This window comes from Pteropus alecto, unplaced genomic scaffold (genome assembly GCF_000325575.1).
Source record: "Pteropus alecto unplaced genomic scaffold, ASM32557v1 scaffold20, whole genome shotgun sequence".
Classification (NCBI taxonomy): domain Eukaryota; kingdom Metazoa; phylum Chordata; class Mammalia; order Chiroptera; family Pteropodidae; genus Pteropus; species Pteropus alecto.
The window spans coordinates 8100841-8117508 of NW_006436298.1; the positions used below are offsets into that span (position 1 = coordinate 8100841).

The following is a 16668-nucleotide window of genomic DNA, read 5'->3' on the forward strand; positions in this document are numbered from 1 at the left end:
CCAAAGGTAAATATCTTTTTCCTTCTGTTTTGCTGTGTTTACTTCCTGTTGCCTGACTACTTGCCTCTAGCATCAGTAATAGCCTGAGCCCTTTAGCGTATTTATTTTCCATCTGCTCCTTCCCTGCTAGCAAGAACATTAATGGACCCCTAAAGATCCAGGTCCTGGAAATTACAGCCCAGAAAAGCACTCAGAGCAGTAGACAGATCATTTTCTCCTTTGAACTCTCACATACTGACTGCTGTGACTCCAGCCTTGAAGATTCAGATAGACTAATTTAAACCAATGGGCTCCCTTGCCTTGTCTTGGTGCATATGTGTAAAAGGAACAGTACTGATTCCCTGAGAAGGAAATTAAATCCAACTAAAAGGTAAAACAAACAAACAAAAACAAAAAAAACTTGGACTTTAAATAATATTAAAATTTATAATTTGAAGAAAAAATACAAAAAGGGATAATGTAAGGCCTTAGAAATTTGAAACATGAAAGGGACAATAAACCAAAAGAAATTTATGCTTACATAGTTAGAAAGAAACACTGAAGGTGATGAGTAGTTATTTGGCGGGTGTGTAATAAAATACTCAGCCTGGTTGGCTCCAAGTTCACCTTCCACCAGGACGCCTTACCCCAAACAGGCTGCAGAGCGGCTGCACTTGAACCCTGCCTCTGGTTACAAACCAGAGAAGTTAACGCGATTCTCATGGCTACTTTCACTTCAGAGTGTGAATAGGAAGATAGAATTCATGACCAGAGGTGCTGAGAATAGCAGAATTTGGAATGGAATGTGGATTTGGGGGTGGGGAGGACAGACTCAGAAGTTCTTTCCAATCACTCATGATATTGGAAGAACTAGCAGACAGCTGTTCTCCAAAAAAGGAAGGCTTAACTTTCAATAAGAGGGATTTAGGATAGACACTAGAAAATATAATGGGTATAAGTATTGTGAAAAAAAAAAAATGTGGAAACTTCATCTGTGAAGGTTTAAGAAATAATAAAAGGCAAACCTGGATACCTGAGCTTTTAAGGATACATCCATCCATATACAACTATGATTCTGTGCTAAGTTTTCTCCAATCCAATATCTTTTTTTTAATCATAGTATAATATATGGAGATTTCTTAGAGGTCTTTGTTATTTTCTGAGTTTGCTTGTCTTGAATCAGTTTCTTAAATCTAGTCTATCTTCCTAACCCGTATCTTGAATTCTCCTTAAAAATGGTTTCCATAGATCTTCAAGGGCAAGAATCAGTCATTTCTCTCTGTATCCCTGGTCAGCACTGTTTCTGGCACACAGATAATACTTGATTAACAGTCTCTGAACGACTTTCAAGTCTGAGAAGTAAAAGAAAAACCACTGCAATAAAATAAGGGTCATGGAAACCTTAGCAACATCAAAGAGAAGTAAATGGTTTCCTGCTTCTTCCACAGAAAGTTGGTTGACAAGAGCCCTTGACTTTCACTCATAAAAAGGCAACAAGTCAGAGTCCATTGATTTTACCTGAGTATTTACAACTGCCAATATTTAAGGGGAGAAACTAACATATCAGGGTCCTGGTTATCAGAGTCAGATTCAACTTTGTTCCATTCATGAACACTCTAATCTGGAGTAACTAAAGTTGCAAGAAAATTCCTAGGGTCCTAGAAGGTGACTGAGTGATGATCCAACAAAAATTGACTCAGATCAGCACTTACCTCTAGCCTGAGCTCCTGACTTCAGGCCCAAGGCAGGAACCCTGTTTCCCTAATGCCACTTGCTCATATATCATCTTCAAGATTTCGTCATATCCTCATATTACCTGTTCATATTCATTATTTAATATTTGTCTTTATATTATCTTTAAGTGAATCACCCTGGTTTTTTGCTTACATTGGTCCTAAGCAATAACATCTGAGAAATTATGACTATATGCTGGTCATATTTTTTCTAAATATACCTTAAACTAAACACATAATTTTAAAAATAAAAATATGTAGGAATGTGCAGCCCAATATTAAGTTGGAAATTCTACCCAGGGTTACATTTCAAGCAATAGCCTAGTCATTCTCATTTTTTTTCCCACCGTGACACACATAGATGCCATTCACATGGCCAGCATACACCAACATGAGGGTCTGAACGTGTGGGCAACTTCTATTAGAAAATCTGGAGCCCCACTCCATTGTTTTATCATTCGAGGAAGTATAAGACTACAGATGAGTGAATATAATTGTAAGGATAGCCATGAAATCACTAATTTGAGGATAATACTTTCCTCACAGAGAGGCTAAAATGAAACAAAAAAGTTTAGCATGGTATTTAGCACATAGTAGGTACTCAATAATTTGTTCCTATGTCGTTTACATGAATTACTCATTAACTTTGGTGATTTTTCCTCAATAAAAAAAAATCTGGTACAACCTCATCACTGATGGTCATTGTGTCTGAAGACTCCGAAACCACTCACAAGAACAAGAGCTGCTACAGGAAGCTGGTGGTCAACTCCTGCAAAAAGCACTTATTCCTAGTCTCCAGGAAATTATTTTTTATTAATTCATGGGCCTTATGAGTCCATATTTATTTTCTATCTGCTGAGAAAATTGAGATCCTTATAGTATCTCTTCTATCTAGAATTTTATCTTATTTCTCCATGTAGAATTACTTTGGCTCTGACATACTAGTGGTTTCTAAAGAATTGACAATCATGTCATTAAGACAAATATGAGTTTATGTTGGAGATTTATAAGGGATAAAAAAGAGCATTCTGGGAAGGAATTAATGAATGTCTCTGTTGACAGTGAGGCGTATAAGTCAGTATTTCCCTAAAAGTATTCTTCAGAACACTGGTTCCCCCAGAAATTCACTGAATCCAAACTTCAAGGAGCCTAAGAATCTATTTTTTCACAAGTTTCCCAGATAAGTCTTATCAGTCATATCTGGGAAACACTGGACTGACTGACCTTTCAGATTCCTTCAATATGTACTGCTGGATATTTCCATCAGCCTAAAAACCCCTATGGTTCAAGCTTTAGAATGAACTTACCATTTATTAGTGAATACTTGTCCCTTCTAGTGGTGTCCTATGTAACCAGGAGGTATTACTGAAGTCTTTTAATCCCCTGGCAAAGCCTTGAGTCCCCTTTTTTATAAGTACAATGTATAATGGATGGCGCTGTTCACATCTTTGGTTTTTACAGTAACTGAGCTTTTTTAATTATCAAATATTTTAAATAAAAAGAAAACTGAAGACAGTGAATGATATAATAGACTCCCATAACATTTTGCCATATTTGCATTAAAAATAATTAAATAAAACATTACAGATGCAGCTCGAGACCCACTCCAATCCTTCTTTGTCCCTTTCTCCCTCCTTTCCTCCCTCTCCAGAGGAAACTACTACTACTAGGTAGTTGGAATCATTCCCATGTGTTTTCTTATATTTGTATTACATATGTCTAAATCTGTAAACAATACATGTTATTGTTTTATGCTTCCATTTTTATATAAATGATATTATACCATACATACAATTTTGCAACTTGCTTTTTACTCGACAATATTTAAGTTTTATACACTTAGAGACCAGTTGTTATACTTGCTTCAGATTATTCCACCATATAAGAAAAACATAATTTATTCAGCCATTCCCCTAGTGAGGAACAGATTGTTTCCCCTTTGTTTACTATATGAACATTGCTCCACTGAACAACCATGCATTTGTCTCCTTACACACACGTGCGTGAGTTTCTCTAGAGTAGATATACAAAGTGGATGCTATATTATAGGCGATACATATCTTCATATTTTCAAACTATTGCCAATGTTGCTGTCCAAGGTAATCTTAGCAATTTACACACCCACTTGCAATATTAAAATTGTAATAATAATAATAAATATTTCCTTACATCCTTGTCAACATTTAGTGTTATCAGGGTAACTAATTTTCTGAATCTGGTGGATGTGAAATAATTTGTTTTAATTTGCATTTACCTATGGCTGAGGTTGAAGATCTTTTTTTATATTTCTAGTAACTTTTGGGAGTTTTTTCTTCTCTGAATTGCTTAATCACATAATTTTCCCATTTTCCCAGCAGGTTATCATTTTAAAAAATTGATTTACAGAAATTCTTTACACATTTTGAGTACTTATTCTAGTTTAGGCACATACTTAACAAATATTATCTCCCAGTCTATGGTTCATCATTTAATTTTGTATATGTTATCTTTTATCATAGAGTTGTCTTAAGTCTAATTCAGACAAAAGAGTCAAACTTTTTCTTTATGATTAGCACTTTTCATCTTGATTGTAATCCTTTCCCTAATCCTAAATTCCTAAAAAATATTCTTGTACTTGTACGGAAAGCAGCTGAGTTTTTAAATCCTGCTCATTTATGGTTACGAATCTTGGGTAGAAGTAGTCCATAATATTAGGGGTTTGAACCAGACAAGAGAGAAAGAATAATCACATTTCTCTTGACTCAAACCCCCACCAGCACCTGGAAAAGTGTGTTACATTGCACGGCACACACTGGCTCTTAGGATCCCCCACTAGCCAAGTCTCTTTGAGTTGTATTCTTAGGTTCAAGGTCATTATTAGAAGAAATGTGAGACAAGAAAAACAACCAAGCGACTTCTGTAAGACAGTCTATACTGGGGTGCACATCACAGATTCTTACAAGGATCAAGGACCTGCAGAACTTCAGAGACTCCTTAACAAACACCACCAAGTCCATTAAGACTACAAGGGTGGGCACATGCTTGATTCTAGCAGCAGAATCAGTAGGAAAAAAAACCTAGTTCTAGATTCAGTTTTACCACAGTACTGGGTACGCACCTTTAAAGCAAGGGGCATAATTTCTCTGAGTTAAATTTCATCTTTTAAGCAAGTGAGCTACTCTGCTTACATCAAAGGGTTGTTAAGAAAATGGAAGGAGACAGTGTTTAAAACTTCTTTCTGATTCGTGGACTCGACTTCCTCAAGGTGATTAGATTCTCAACAGTGAAAATAAAACACAACTAAGGCAAGACATTTCCTGATCCAGTTCTGCTGGAAGCACCAATCAGGGAACAATATTTCAGAGTCCTGTTATATCATAACTTCCCTTTTCTGTGCAACTGGGAAACAGTAGGCACTGCTAAGGTGTTCCATTGGCCAGAGACACTTGGTAACAATATTCTGTGTATCCTAAACAGACTCATGTAAGCAGATGTCCTCTAAATCTTATAGGAAAACCCACTCTTATATGAATAAGAGGAAATGGGATCTCATCAGGGAAATTGACCAGGCCTACTAAAGGATAAAGTATTATTCTTTTAATTCATAAACTCCTAATACTTTAGAAAGTAGGAAGTACTCTGCAGATGTTAGTCATTTATTCTGATTTTCAGGACACAACAGATAAAGAGATCACATCCTCAGATGGCAGCTTCCAGCATACTGGAGAACAAGCTAACTTCACTAATTCCATCATTCTTCTAAGAGGTCTGTAGTGACAGAGCCTTGTCCAAAGAGATTAGAGAAGACCATACTACATCAGAGGCCAGTCCTAAAATAAAACTCATTAACAAGAACATTGGAAACGGGACTTGGTTTGAATGTCTATAATCTGAGCTGCTGAAAGACTTATATTCTTTTATTGGGTCCTAAAGAGACACTGGATTTAGGTGTTTGGATTTTATTAAATTCAAGATAACCGAGTATATTTTTTTCATTGAGTATAACCAAGGCAAGACTTTATTATATCACTTAGAATGGGAAACAATTCATGTACTTAAAGAAAGGTACTTTGCAGCTCCTGGTTTCTAGTTTAGCTATTTTGCAAAAACATAATTTCCTCATTATGCATATCAGCCTCTAATTTTGTGATGTTTAAGCTATTTGTCTTTCTGGTTTCTTTATGTGTGAAACAGCTTAAAAGGGCATCACAGAGTGAATGAAGATGTGGTTTTAAAACCTTATTAAGATTCTCTGTGTACAGTCTCCCTTCTTTAAATCCCTTTTTCCCAATTTAAGTTCAGTCATTTTTTTCCCTCTAGGTAAAGGTGTGTTTTCCTCTCTAACCTGTCTAGAATGTCAAGCTATATGATGGCTGTCAGAATCTTCTCCCTTACTGAGAAAATCAATGATTTCTCCTTTATATATACCACAGCCTTAGGGATTCTATTGAATATAAGGTGAGAAAAACAACTTCCTGAGGGTGCTTAAAATCAGATTTTTTATCCTCAATTCTGAAATCACATCTTCTCCATTGCTCCAACTGTACTATCTTGGTTAATTAACTTTTCTTTTGTATTTTTTTTCCCTGGTGATCTAGAGCATGAGGCTTTGGCCAGTGCACTGGAGATGGAGTTAGAAGATCTGGGTTCAAATCTTGGTTCTTCCGCTTAATTGTTGGCAACAGCCAAATTTATAGCTGTGAGGCTGAAGTACTAGAGTCCTACCTACTTCACTGGACTCTTGTGAAGATGAAACAAAATGGTCAAATACATGAGGCATGTATAGTACCCATAAGAGATTATAAGAGAAGCAGGATGTCTAAGAGTAAAGTGCATGGAGCCAGATGCCTGCATTTGAATCCCAGCTCTGCTACTAACCAGCTGTGTGATCTGAGCAGGTTACATAACTACTCTGTGTCTTAGTTTCCTCACCAGTGCAAAAGAGATGCTGATAATGATAATACCTGTATAATAGGGTTGCTGCGTGAACTGAGTTTATGCCTGGGAAGTAACAGAACAGCCTAGACATAGAGTCAGTGCTCAGTGAGAGTAGAATTACAGTAGAGTCTTCCTTCTCTTTTGCCCTGAGTAGTAAGTAAATCAATCACCAAGTCTTACCAGTTCTCTCAAAAATGATTCCTCCTTCCCTTTCCCAATGCCCTCAGTTCACGCCTCTATTGTCCTACTCTTGGGCCACTGAGTAATGACATTTCTGGGCTCTCTGACCTCATTTCTTCTAATCTCTCCGAATTTGGTGCTGACACCAAATCAGTTCTCTCAAAACACTGCTTTGAGCCAATCACTTGCATGCTTCAAATTCTCGATGACTCTCAAATACTTACAGAATAATTTTTAACACTTTAGACTACAATTCAAGGCATTTTATAAACTAAGCTCACCATACCTTTCCATATCTCTCAGCACTCTTAGACATAAGCCCTCTATTCTAGCAAAATAGTTTTCATTCATTCTGGAATATAGTTTGTGATTTCATGCCTCTACGTTGTTACCCATTCCCTCCCTCCTGCTTGGAACATCCTCCTTTCTTGGCCAACTAATGAGAGGCAGTGTGTCTAGTGGTTACGAACTCCAGCTTGGATACCCAATAGGCCTCCATTTATCTCCTGGTTCTACAATCTCCCAACCAGGTGACCTTGGGCAGCTTTTATTCTATTCCATGTGCCTAACAAGAGCATTCTCACTATAGTTAAAGGAAAATCCATTCTACAATGATAATCTATTGATTTGTGTCAATTACTTTTTAGTTAATTGATGTTTTACTATTAAGTGTGAACTCGAACTCAAAACAAAATATTATTTTTCTTCTATCTCCTGTCCCAGTACATTTCCTGTTTTTGGCTGAGGAGTATCAGACCCATCAGGAACTTCATCAAGAACTGACAACCGTCTACTTTCAAGGCTAATCCTTTATTATGTTCTTACTCTGCACAAATCTAATCTAATTACTCTCTCTAGGGTCACCTGAGAACAATGACCCAGCTTTAAGATTAGCCAAAGCAAGATACAGGTAACTCTGCTATGAGAGGGAGAGGGCTCTGCACTGGTGAGGTTAGGAATGTCAGCCTCAGGAATCCAACAAACAGAAGTATAATAAAACCAAAGAAAAATGACTCAGGACGGAGAATTGTTGGCAAATCAGGAAAAGAGAACATGGAAAGTTTGTTTGTTTGTTTGTTTGTATGTTTGTTTGCTTATTTGTTTTATATCCCCTCAAACATGGAAATATAAGATAGACAAGACTCCACAGTAAAGTGGGCCCCATCCTGGTTCCACCCTCCTTTCTGCCCCTCCTCAGTTCTCCCAGATCTATTCCTTGCTAACCACTGAAAGAGATCTTTGGCAAAGTTAGTCTCAATTTAAACTTGCACAGAAACAAGTTTACATCAAAGTCTGCATCTCTTGATGTCTCTGTACCTAGAGTACTGCGACCGGAGAACACGGAGCCGCTGTTCCTGTCTTCCATCTGTCCTCTCATCTACTCAACTCATGTCACTCTATCCTCTTCCTCCTCACTCCTCTTCTTACTTCTCCCCTCCCTCTTACCTCCTTTCCTTACAACTCCCATTCCAGTGTTTACAAAAAACTCCCACCTTCAAATCTGCTCTCAGCTCAACCAGCGGCTCTCAATCCTAACTGTACATTAAAAGAACTTAAAAGAAAAAACAGCCTTGCCCCTGCAGAACCTGATTCAGTTAACCCAGGGTCTAGTCCTTGTATGGTTGGCTTGTTTGTTTTTTAAATCTTCCTAGGTAACTTCAACATGCATCCAAGCTTGAGAACCGTGGCCTTAATGGAAACCTGGATTCTCCCCTGGCAAATACAGTCCCTTTACTTCTTTCTGGAGATGACTGTCCCCCACATCTCAATACTATCAGACAAAAAAAGAGCAATCAAGTTCAGGCTCTTCCAGACCATACGTCTTCCATTCTCATGTAAAAAAAAAGTGTTTCCCAGGAAGTACTTTATTGACACACCCATGTCTGCTCTATCCCCAACACCACCCTTATCTACCTAAATAACCTCTATATCCATCAATATTCAACTAAAACATCACCTCCTCTTAGAAACCTGCAATGGCAAGATGAATGATCTAGGTACCTCCCTGTATTCTTGTTATGCCCTGTGGATGCCCTGTTATAGCCTTTATGTCTCTGTTCATAGGAATCCATTACTTCCATGTCTGTCTACCTCAATAAACTGTGAGTCCCTTAACAGTAGGAACTGTATCTTCTTCACCTCTTGTGTCCCCACAATGTAACTTATGCAGTGCCTGGCACATGGTTGGCATTCAACACGTACTTATGAGAGACCAAGCAGAAGAGAAGAAATAAGAGAAGTGAGAATGAGAGAAGGTAGAAAGAAAAATATCTCTCCTCTACCATCATCCTCTGGCCTTCCAAGGATAAATTTGATTTTATTTAGCATATTTTGGAACTAAAATGTAGAGACATGGCATAGAAGGTAAAAATTCAAGACAACCCTCTATTTTTAGAAAAAAAAATAAGCAAATTATAAGAAAGTTAGCCCATTTGTAGAAAGTATTTTTAAAACATATTTCCGGTCATCTATTAGGAATAGTATGTTTCATCTCCAACTTCTACACCATTGGTGACCCAGATTTACTCTGATAATCTCATTCTGTTCATGGCGGCAGTGGCAATCAGAGTAATGCCCCTCAAAGGTGTCCATATCCCAAACCCCCAAACCTGTGAATACCTTATCTTATGTGGCAAAACAGAATTTGCAGTTGTGATTAAAAGACCTTGAGATGTAGGGATTTTTCTGGATTAACCAGGTGGGCTCAATATAATCACGGAAGCCCTTATAAGTCAAAGTGGGAGGCAAGAGACTCAGTGTCACAACATGATATGATGCAGCATGAGAAAGAGAAAGACTTGACCATGAATTACTGGCTTTGAAGATGGAGGAAAAGCCAAGGAATACAAGCAATCTTTAGAAGCTAGAAAACATTAGAAAACAGATTCTCTCCTAGAGTCTCCAGAAAGAATACAGCTCTGCTGATACCTTGATTTTAGCCCAGTGAAACCCATTCTGACTTTGACCACCAGAATTGTAAGGAAATAAATTTGTGTTGTTTTAAGCCACTAATTTGTGGAGATTTATTACAGCAGCAATAGGAAACTAATAGAGTGACTGTGAAAATATTCCCAGAGTACACTCATATCTATTAATACATGTTTGCAGCTCTGAGTTAATGTCATCTCTGCAGCAATCATTATGGAAAAATCACTAAGAGTCTTGATGATGACCTTGAGTCATAATAAGACCCTCAATCATAAATGAAAGAATAAGCAGTTATAACCCCAGTATTATACATACTCAATTACAAAAGACATAGTGTGATCAAATAGACATAGCGTGATCAAGTACAAAAACAAAAGCCTGAAAAAATGCATAAAATGGTTCTTAGTTCTCCAACTACACATGAGCAGCTTGGAGACCCTGGACCTCTAGTCTACTGGTCATCAGTCCTTGTGTCTCCTGCTAAAGGATGCCAGGCTTCATTCTAAGGCTAGGATCTGCAGGGTAAGGGCAGAGGAGAAGGGGGGAGAGGATAGAGGGCTTCAGAGTCCATTCTCAGGGTATGGCAGATGCAAAATAATCAGACTTGCTGCATTGCCCAGATTGATAATCTAACAGGCATCTCATAAAGGTCATTATGCTAAAAGGTGTCTGTCTGTCCCTTGTTCCAGACTGTCTAGAGAAGGAGGAAAGGAGAAGGAAAAGAAAAACCAGCATATCCGTGGTGAACTCATACATATTTTAGAATGACTCATTAAATTTTAAAAGGGAATTCAGAGTAGTCAGAAATTTTACTGAATCAACATTCCTCATTTTCTGAATTTTCTCCCCAATCAGTATTTTAGTATAAGTCTTATAGTTTTGGCTTTAAAGTCTTTTTTTTTTTTTTTAGCTAACATAAAATATTACACCTTTCCTTCTCCACATCTAAGCTCAGAACCAACTGAGAGAGTCATAAGGATCAGAAAGATGGGTACCAAAATGTCAGCTTTATTATTGCAAACTGTTTAGAAAATAGCCCTTAGGTGTGGGGCAACAACAGGGTTCCTAATATAGCACCTCGCTATTAAACAGAATGACCTACTCAGTTACTGTCAGCAAAAGTGATCCAGCCGCAGGAGCAGAGCTGCCCACACTCAGATCCCAATGAGTCCAGAAGGGGCTGAGACAGGCATGCCTGTCAGTCTCCCCACCTCTCTGATCTCAGGGAGGACTGTCCCAGGGAGAAGTGAGGGGGAGAAAGGCCAAGAATGTTATACTAATGAAAACTCTCCAACATGGACACATGAGGAATAGAGAATGAACATTCTCCACCAGAGAGCCCCTTCTAAATGATAGTAAATAAAGCTATGCTATAATTAAGCTAAGTAGTTACACGTAAAGAAATCTGAAAGCAAAAGTAGCGCGAGCTAACTAAAGATCCACTTTGCCGGAGAACACATGGAAGCAGCAGCCCCCAATCTCAGTGAGATGACCCACAGTCTGAGGTGTGTTACTAGCAATAAAGTGCAAATAATGCCCTTTGTCTTTAGAAATTAAAGCTTGTTCAAAGTTTTCACTACAACAGCCTTATTCTTGCTATCTTATTTTAGATTTACTTTTCTTAGTGGGAGATAAAGGGAAGGAATTGCATATGGGACTCGAGAAATTATGCATAGCCCAGTCTACCTTATCTGTGAAGCAGCTCACAGTGAAGACTTTTGTAGCAGCACTAACAATTGTGGCAACTGTGAATTATTAAAATTGTGATTTTTATAGCTGCTTCTATTTCTTTTTAATTTTACCCAAGGATAATTATGATTAAGAAGTCAAATGGAGGTGTTTTTTTTTTAGAGTGAACATCAACATGACACATGAGCAAGAATGACCCTACACACTTCTAGTTAATAATGACAGAAAAACTACAGTATCAAGTAAAAAATAGAACATGTAAGGAAATTTATGAAATTCTCAAGAATGATACATCATTATAAAAAGTAATGAACACAGTTCACATATCATAATTTAAACAAGAGAATAGTGTTTTTGTTTTATTCTTTAACTGGATATAGTTGCTCCTAAGAATCTGGGATTCATAAAAAATTTAGAATTCATTATTAAAATAATAGCCACAATTTAAAAAGCAGATTAGCTATTTATATTTATTTTTATTATAAAATAGTCATTTTGAGATTTTTAATGGCTTACTTAATTGTTCATTTGCCTATAAAATGAATTTATGAATACTTTTATAAACCAAAATTTTCTCCATAAAAGGTTTATGGCACTTTTTCCTTCAGTTTCCTGCTACCAACCTCCTAGTTTGACAAGGTTTGTCCAATTCTGAAAATACTGTATATTACGCTTGCAAATTACTAAGAAATAAAGTAGAAAATATGAGTACTCCTTTCTGCCATGAAGTCAACTCAACCCTTCTGTAATACTCTAATCTCCTTAGGAAAGTTTTAACTGGGCCAAGAACAAGATTTTCCCTTAACAACAAATCAGTGCCATTGCTAGACGATTGTGACATAGGAACAGTAACCTCCAATCAAAGAGAAGCCCCAGAAGTCTGATTGTGACATGTCAATATAAATGTGAGAGCTCCCTCCACTCGTAGGCCCTTCTCCTCTCCACTCCTAACCATTAAGGAGAACAACATCTACAATGGCCAGATCCATCACCGGAAAGAACAAGTGCTCCAGAGGACATCAAAACTCAAGCTCCAGAAAGAAATCACACTCCCGCACCGGTTTGGGCCACAGAAATTATTCACTCTACATAAACAGGGTCCTAAAGGAAGTGGTTCCCCAGAGCGGCATATCGTCTCGTACCTTGGACGTCATGAATACCCTGATCAACAACATCTTTGAGCGCATTTCTACGCAAGCCTGCAGCCTGATGAATTACAGAAATCGTCGTACTCTCACCCCTGAAGATGTCCAGAATGCAGTGTATTTTCTGTTTCCTGGAAAACTAGCTAAGTATGCAGTGGCTTTTGGAAGTGAAGCTGTCCAAAGATATGTCCACTCCTGAACGCCATGTACCAGCTTAATTAAATCTTGGGGAAAGTAAATCAAGCTTACTACCCAAAAGATCACTTCAATACTGCTTCACTCTTCTTTTTTTATAACATAGCAGTAATGTGGGTATCTTCCCTGTTTCTCTTTTCTAGAGAAGAGTTACTCTCTTGCTATTTTAGCTTCTAACAATTCGACTACTTAGGTTTTCCTGACACCTGCTCCAAGCCAGAACTCCTGTTTTTCCTATGAATGTGTAGATCTTATTATATAATTTCAATGCTAATTTTATTAAGATATTTTTAACTATGTACAGGATGATTTAATTCAGCTATTTTGACCCCGAAGTCACACTGACTTAGGAATTTATGAAGACAAATGTTTTAACCAGCGGTATACCAGCACGGATAAATTTTCATCAAAAAAAGTAGAAGCAAACTACATTCAACCAATTTAGTTCCTTAATGAAGTCTCTACAGAGCATGTCACTAATTTCTTTCCTGTTTTAATTACTTCCTGAATTTCAACAAGCTCGGGTCATATCCATATAAATTTTATCTTTACATTTAGATTTAGATTTGTCTTTTGACATTTATAACATAAGTACACCCAGAAACATAAGTACACCCTAAACTTTAAGAACATTACAGATGCAACTGGAGATGTTTTCTGACCCTATCTCCCTGTCCACTGCTCTGAGTTTTCTTTCCCATTCCTTTGCTCTTCTTTGTACTTTTGCTACCTATGTACATGTCTCTACATAATAGGTTTAATTTTGCTTATTTTGTAACATCAAAGTCATACTACATACACTGTTCTGTGCCTGCCTTTTAATCAACATTATTTCTAAGATTTATACTATTGATATATATATATGTGTGTGTGTGTGTATGTATGTATACATATATGTAGCTCTAGTTCATTCTTTTTACTCTGATGCTATTTAGTATTTTACAGTATAGACATACCACAGTTTATCCATCTTCTGTTGATGGCTGTTTGGTTGTTTTCAACTCTTTTGCTATTAGGAACAATGCTGCTATAATAATGAGTTGTAACAACAGCTAAGACTTCTATAGCATTTGCTATGTGCCCAGCATTTTATGTAAATTAACTTATTTAATCCCTACAACAACCTTATGAGGAATAAATAATTACCCCTTCCTACAGATGAGGAAAGTGGGGCACATAGAAATAAGTAACTTGTCTGAGGTCACATACCTGTGTAAGTGGCAGAGCTAGGATTTGACCAGGTTAAGAGAATCCACTGTGGAAATATGCTATGTGCTATGAACATTCTTATACACATAGCTTCTGGTACAAATGTACATAAATCTCTCTAGGTAAAATACCTAATGGTAGAATTACTAGGTCATTAATATGCCCATATTCATTTTTTCTAGATATTATCAGACTGTCTGCCAAAGCATTTTTATCAATTTACATTTGCAGTAATTAAGAGTAATTTAGATTTTTCTGGTTACAAGGAACACCACTTAAGTTTCCTCAAGAAAAGGAGTTTCTTGTATATATATTGGGATTAGATCTGAGATTATTCTAGATGTCTCTCACTTAGGACCTACTTTTTTTTTGTCTTGGGGTTGCTTACTTCTGAATCCTTCCTTCCTTAGAGTTCCAGGAAATAGACCTGACAAATAGACCTATTGGATTCCACTTTCATGAAGTACCCCAATAAAATATTACCACAATAAAAAATGGTTACACAGTGTCTTTATTATGCTTTTCAGTTAGACAACAATTCAATATGTTGTCACAACTTATGGCTGGGGAATTTGTGTCCCATATGACTTCAATAGAGAGGGTTTTTGGAAGTTTATACCTGGTTTCCTCTGGACTTTGCTCAATGTGCTTTTTCCTTTATTGATTTTACTTTGTATGTTTTTGTTGTAATAAATTGTAGCCATGAGTTCCACTAAAAAATATGGTTAAAAAAATTTGAGTGGGTATTTTTATAGACATACATTTATATAATCAGACTTGAAACCATCATATTTGTGTTAGTCTCAGACAGAGGTTGCTGCCTATCCTAAAGACTGGCTGATCATGATTAGATGCCCACATCTGCCATTCTGCAGTGAGTTGACATCAGAAGGGCCTCAAAGGTCTACCAGGATCAGCAAATTAAAGCCCTTGGGCCAAATCTAGAAGCAGCCCTTTTTTTGTATAGCCTCACACACTAAAAAGGATTTTTATATTTTTATAGGGATATTTTAAAAGAAAAGGAAAAAAAAAAAAACAAGAATATTCAACAAGCCTAATGTGGCCCACAAAGCCTAAAATGTTTACTGTCTGGCTCTTTACAGAAAAGCTCCAAACCTCTGGTCTACACACTACTACTCCTTTTGCAGGGTCTGTGATATGGCAGGTTTTCTAAGGCTTTGCTTGAGACACCCATATCTGTATAAAAAATTCACAAATATGAAAAGTTTATATATGGCTTTTCAAATCATTGGAATAAGGAGAGTATAGACAGATGGTACTTAACGGCCAGTCAGGATGGTGGAATAGGTAAATGCTGTGCTTGCTTTCTCTCAAAACCACATCAAAATTACAACTGAGCTACTGAACAGTCATCAATGGGAGTCGCCTGAAGCCTACATAAATAGAAGTCCTATAACTAAGGATATACAGAAGAAGCCACCTTGAGAGCAATAGGAGGGGCAGAAATGCAGAACAAGCTGTTCCCATACATACATGTGGGAGGGCTATCTTGGCTGTGGAGGTCCCCCCAGCCCACACCAGACTCCTCAGCCCAGGTTCCAGTGCCAGGAAGAGAAATCCCCACAACTTCTGGCTGTAAAAACTAGCAGAGAATGTGACTGAGTGAGACAGAGGGCTGCTAGAGTCCTAGGCACCCTTCTTAAAGGGCCCACCCATGAACTTACTTGCTAATGGATTCACTCACTCTGAGCTCCAGCACTAGGGAAGGAGCTCAAAAGGCACCAGGGATATATGAGGAGGAACTAAATTCTCTGGATTCAGTGTGAGAAGTAGAGGGGCAGCTTTCGCCCAGAGAGAAGTGCTGGCAGAATCCACAGTTCCTTCGTTGAGTGTACATATGCAGGTGGGCACCATATCTGAGTCTCCATCAACCTAGCAAACACCATTCACCTCAAGCTGGTGATTCCCTGAGACCCTGCCCCACCCAATATGTGGGCCAACCCAAACCGCCTCCAGTGGCTTTTCCATACAAACAACCTGTCTTGGCTCATACTGCAGACTTTCCTAAAATCTCTCAAAGGTTCACAAAATCCAAATAAACAGCATCTGGCTTCGATGTGCCCCATACCTCTTGCTGAGCAGCCCCAAAACCAGCACTAGCAGCAGCTTTGTAGGTAACCAATAAACTAATAAATTAGTTAGCTATAAGGAAGCCAATAAGACTGAAGTACAAGCCTCAGTTTGCGACTTAGACTCTCGAGGCACCTCTAAGCCCAGCATGGGTGGCAGCCATCTGCAGATAGCTTGGTGACTTTTGCCAGGTGGCCAAAGCAAGGCACAGGCTGCAGCTGAACCTGGCCTCTGGCAGCACTCCTCCCAGTGGCTGGCTTCAGACTCAGCCAGAGCACCATGTGGGGCTGCATCCAAAGGGCAGACTGGGCAGGCACCACAGTCCTGCTAAAACAAATCCTGCTCTGTAGGGTCAGCCCCTAACCAGCCAGTCCTTACAAGCAATCAGCCCAAGGGTCAATCCCTCCCACTGATGTGCAAACAGCAACCAAGGCTCAGCTACAACAGGAGGGCACATACAACCCACACAAGGGACATAACTGGAGCATCCGGCTCAGGTGACCAGGGAGACTGCATCAATGGACCCTGCAGGACACTTACTATATAAGGTCACTCTACTAAGACTGGGAAATATATCAGCCCTACTTAATACATAGAAACAC

General features: G+C 38.2%; 2 protein-coding genes across 7 annotated transcripts in view; one reads left to right on the forward strand and one right to left on the reverse strand.

Annotated features, from left to right (window-relative positions):
- Window positions 1-16668, reverse strand: part of ZNF366 (zinc finger protein 366) — a 267274-nt gene that overhangs the window by 204358 nt on the left and 46248 nt on the right. The window lies entirely within an intron of this gene.
- On the forward strand, window positions 12402-12770 carry LOC102885003 (histone H2B subacrosomal variant). Its single transcript, XM_006913364.1, has one exon. The coding sequence runs from the start codon at window positions 12402-12404 to the stop codon at window positions 12768-12770; it is 369 nt and encodes a 122-aa protein (XP_006913426.1).

Excerpts from the sequence above, each read along its gene's own strand:
- LOC102885003 (XM_006913364.1), top strand. The coding sequence starts at position 12,402 with ATGGCCAGATCCATCACCGGAAAGAACAAGTGCTCCAGAGGACATCAA.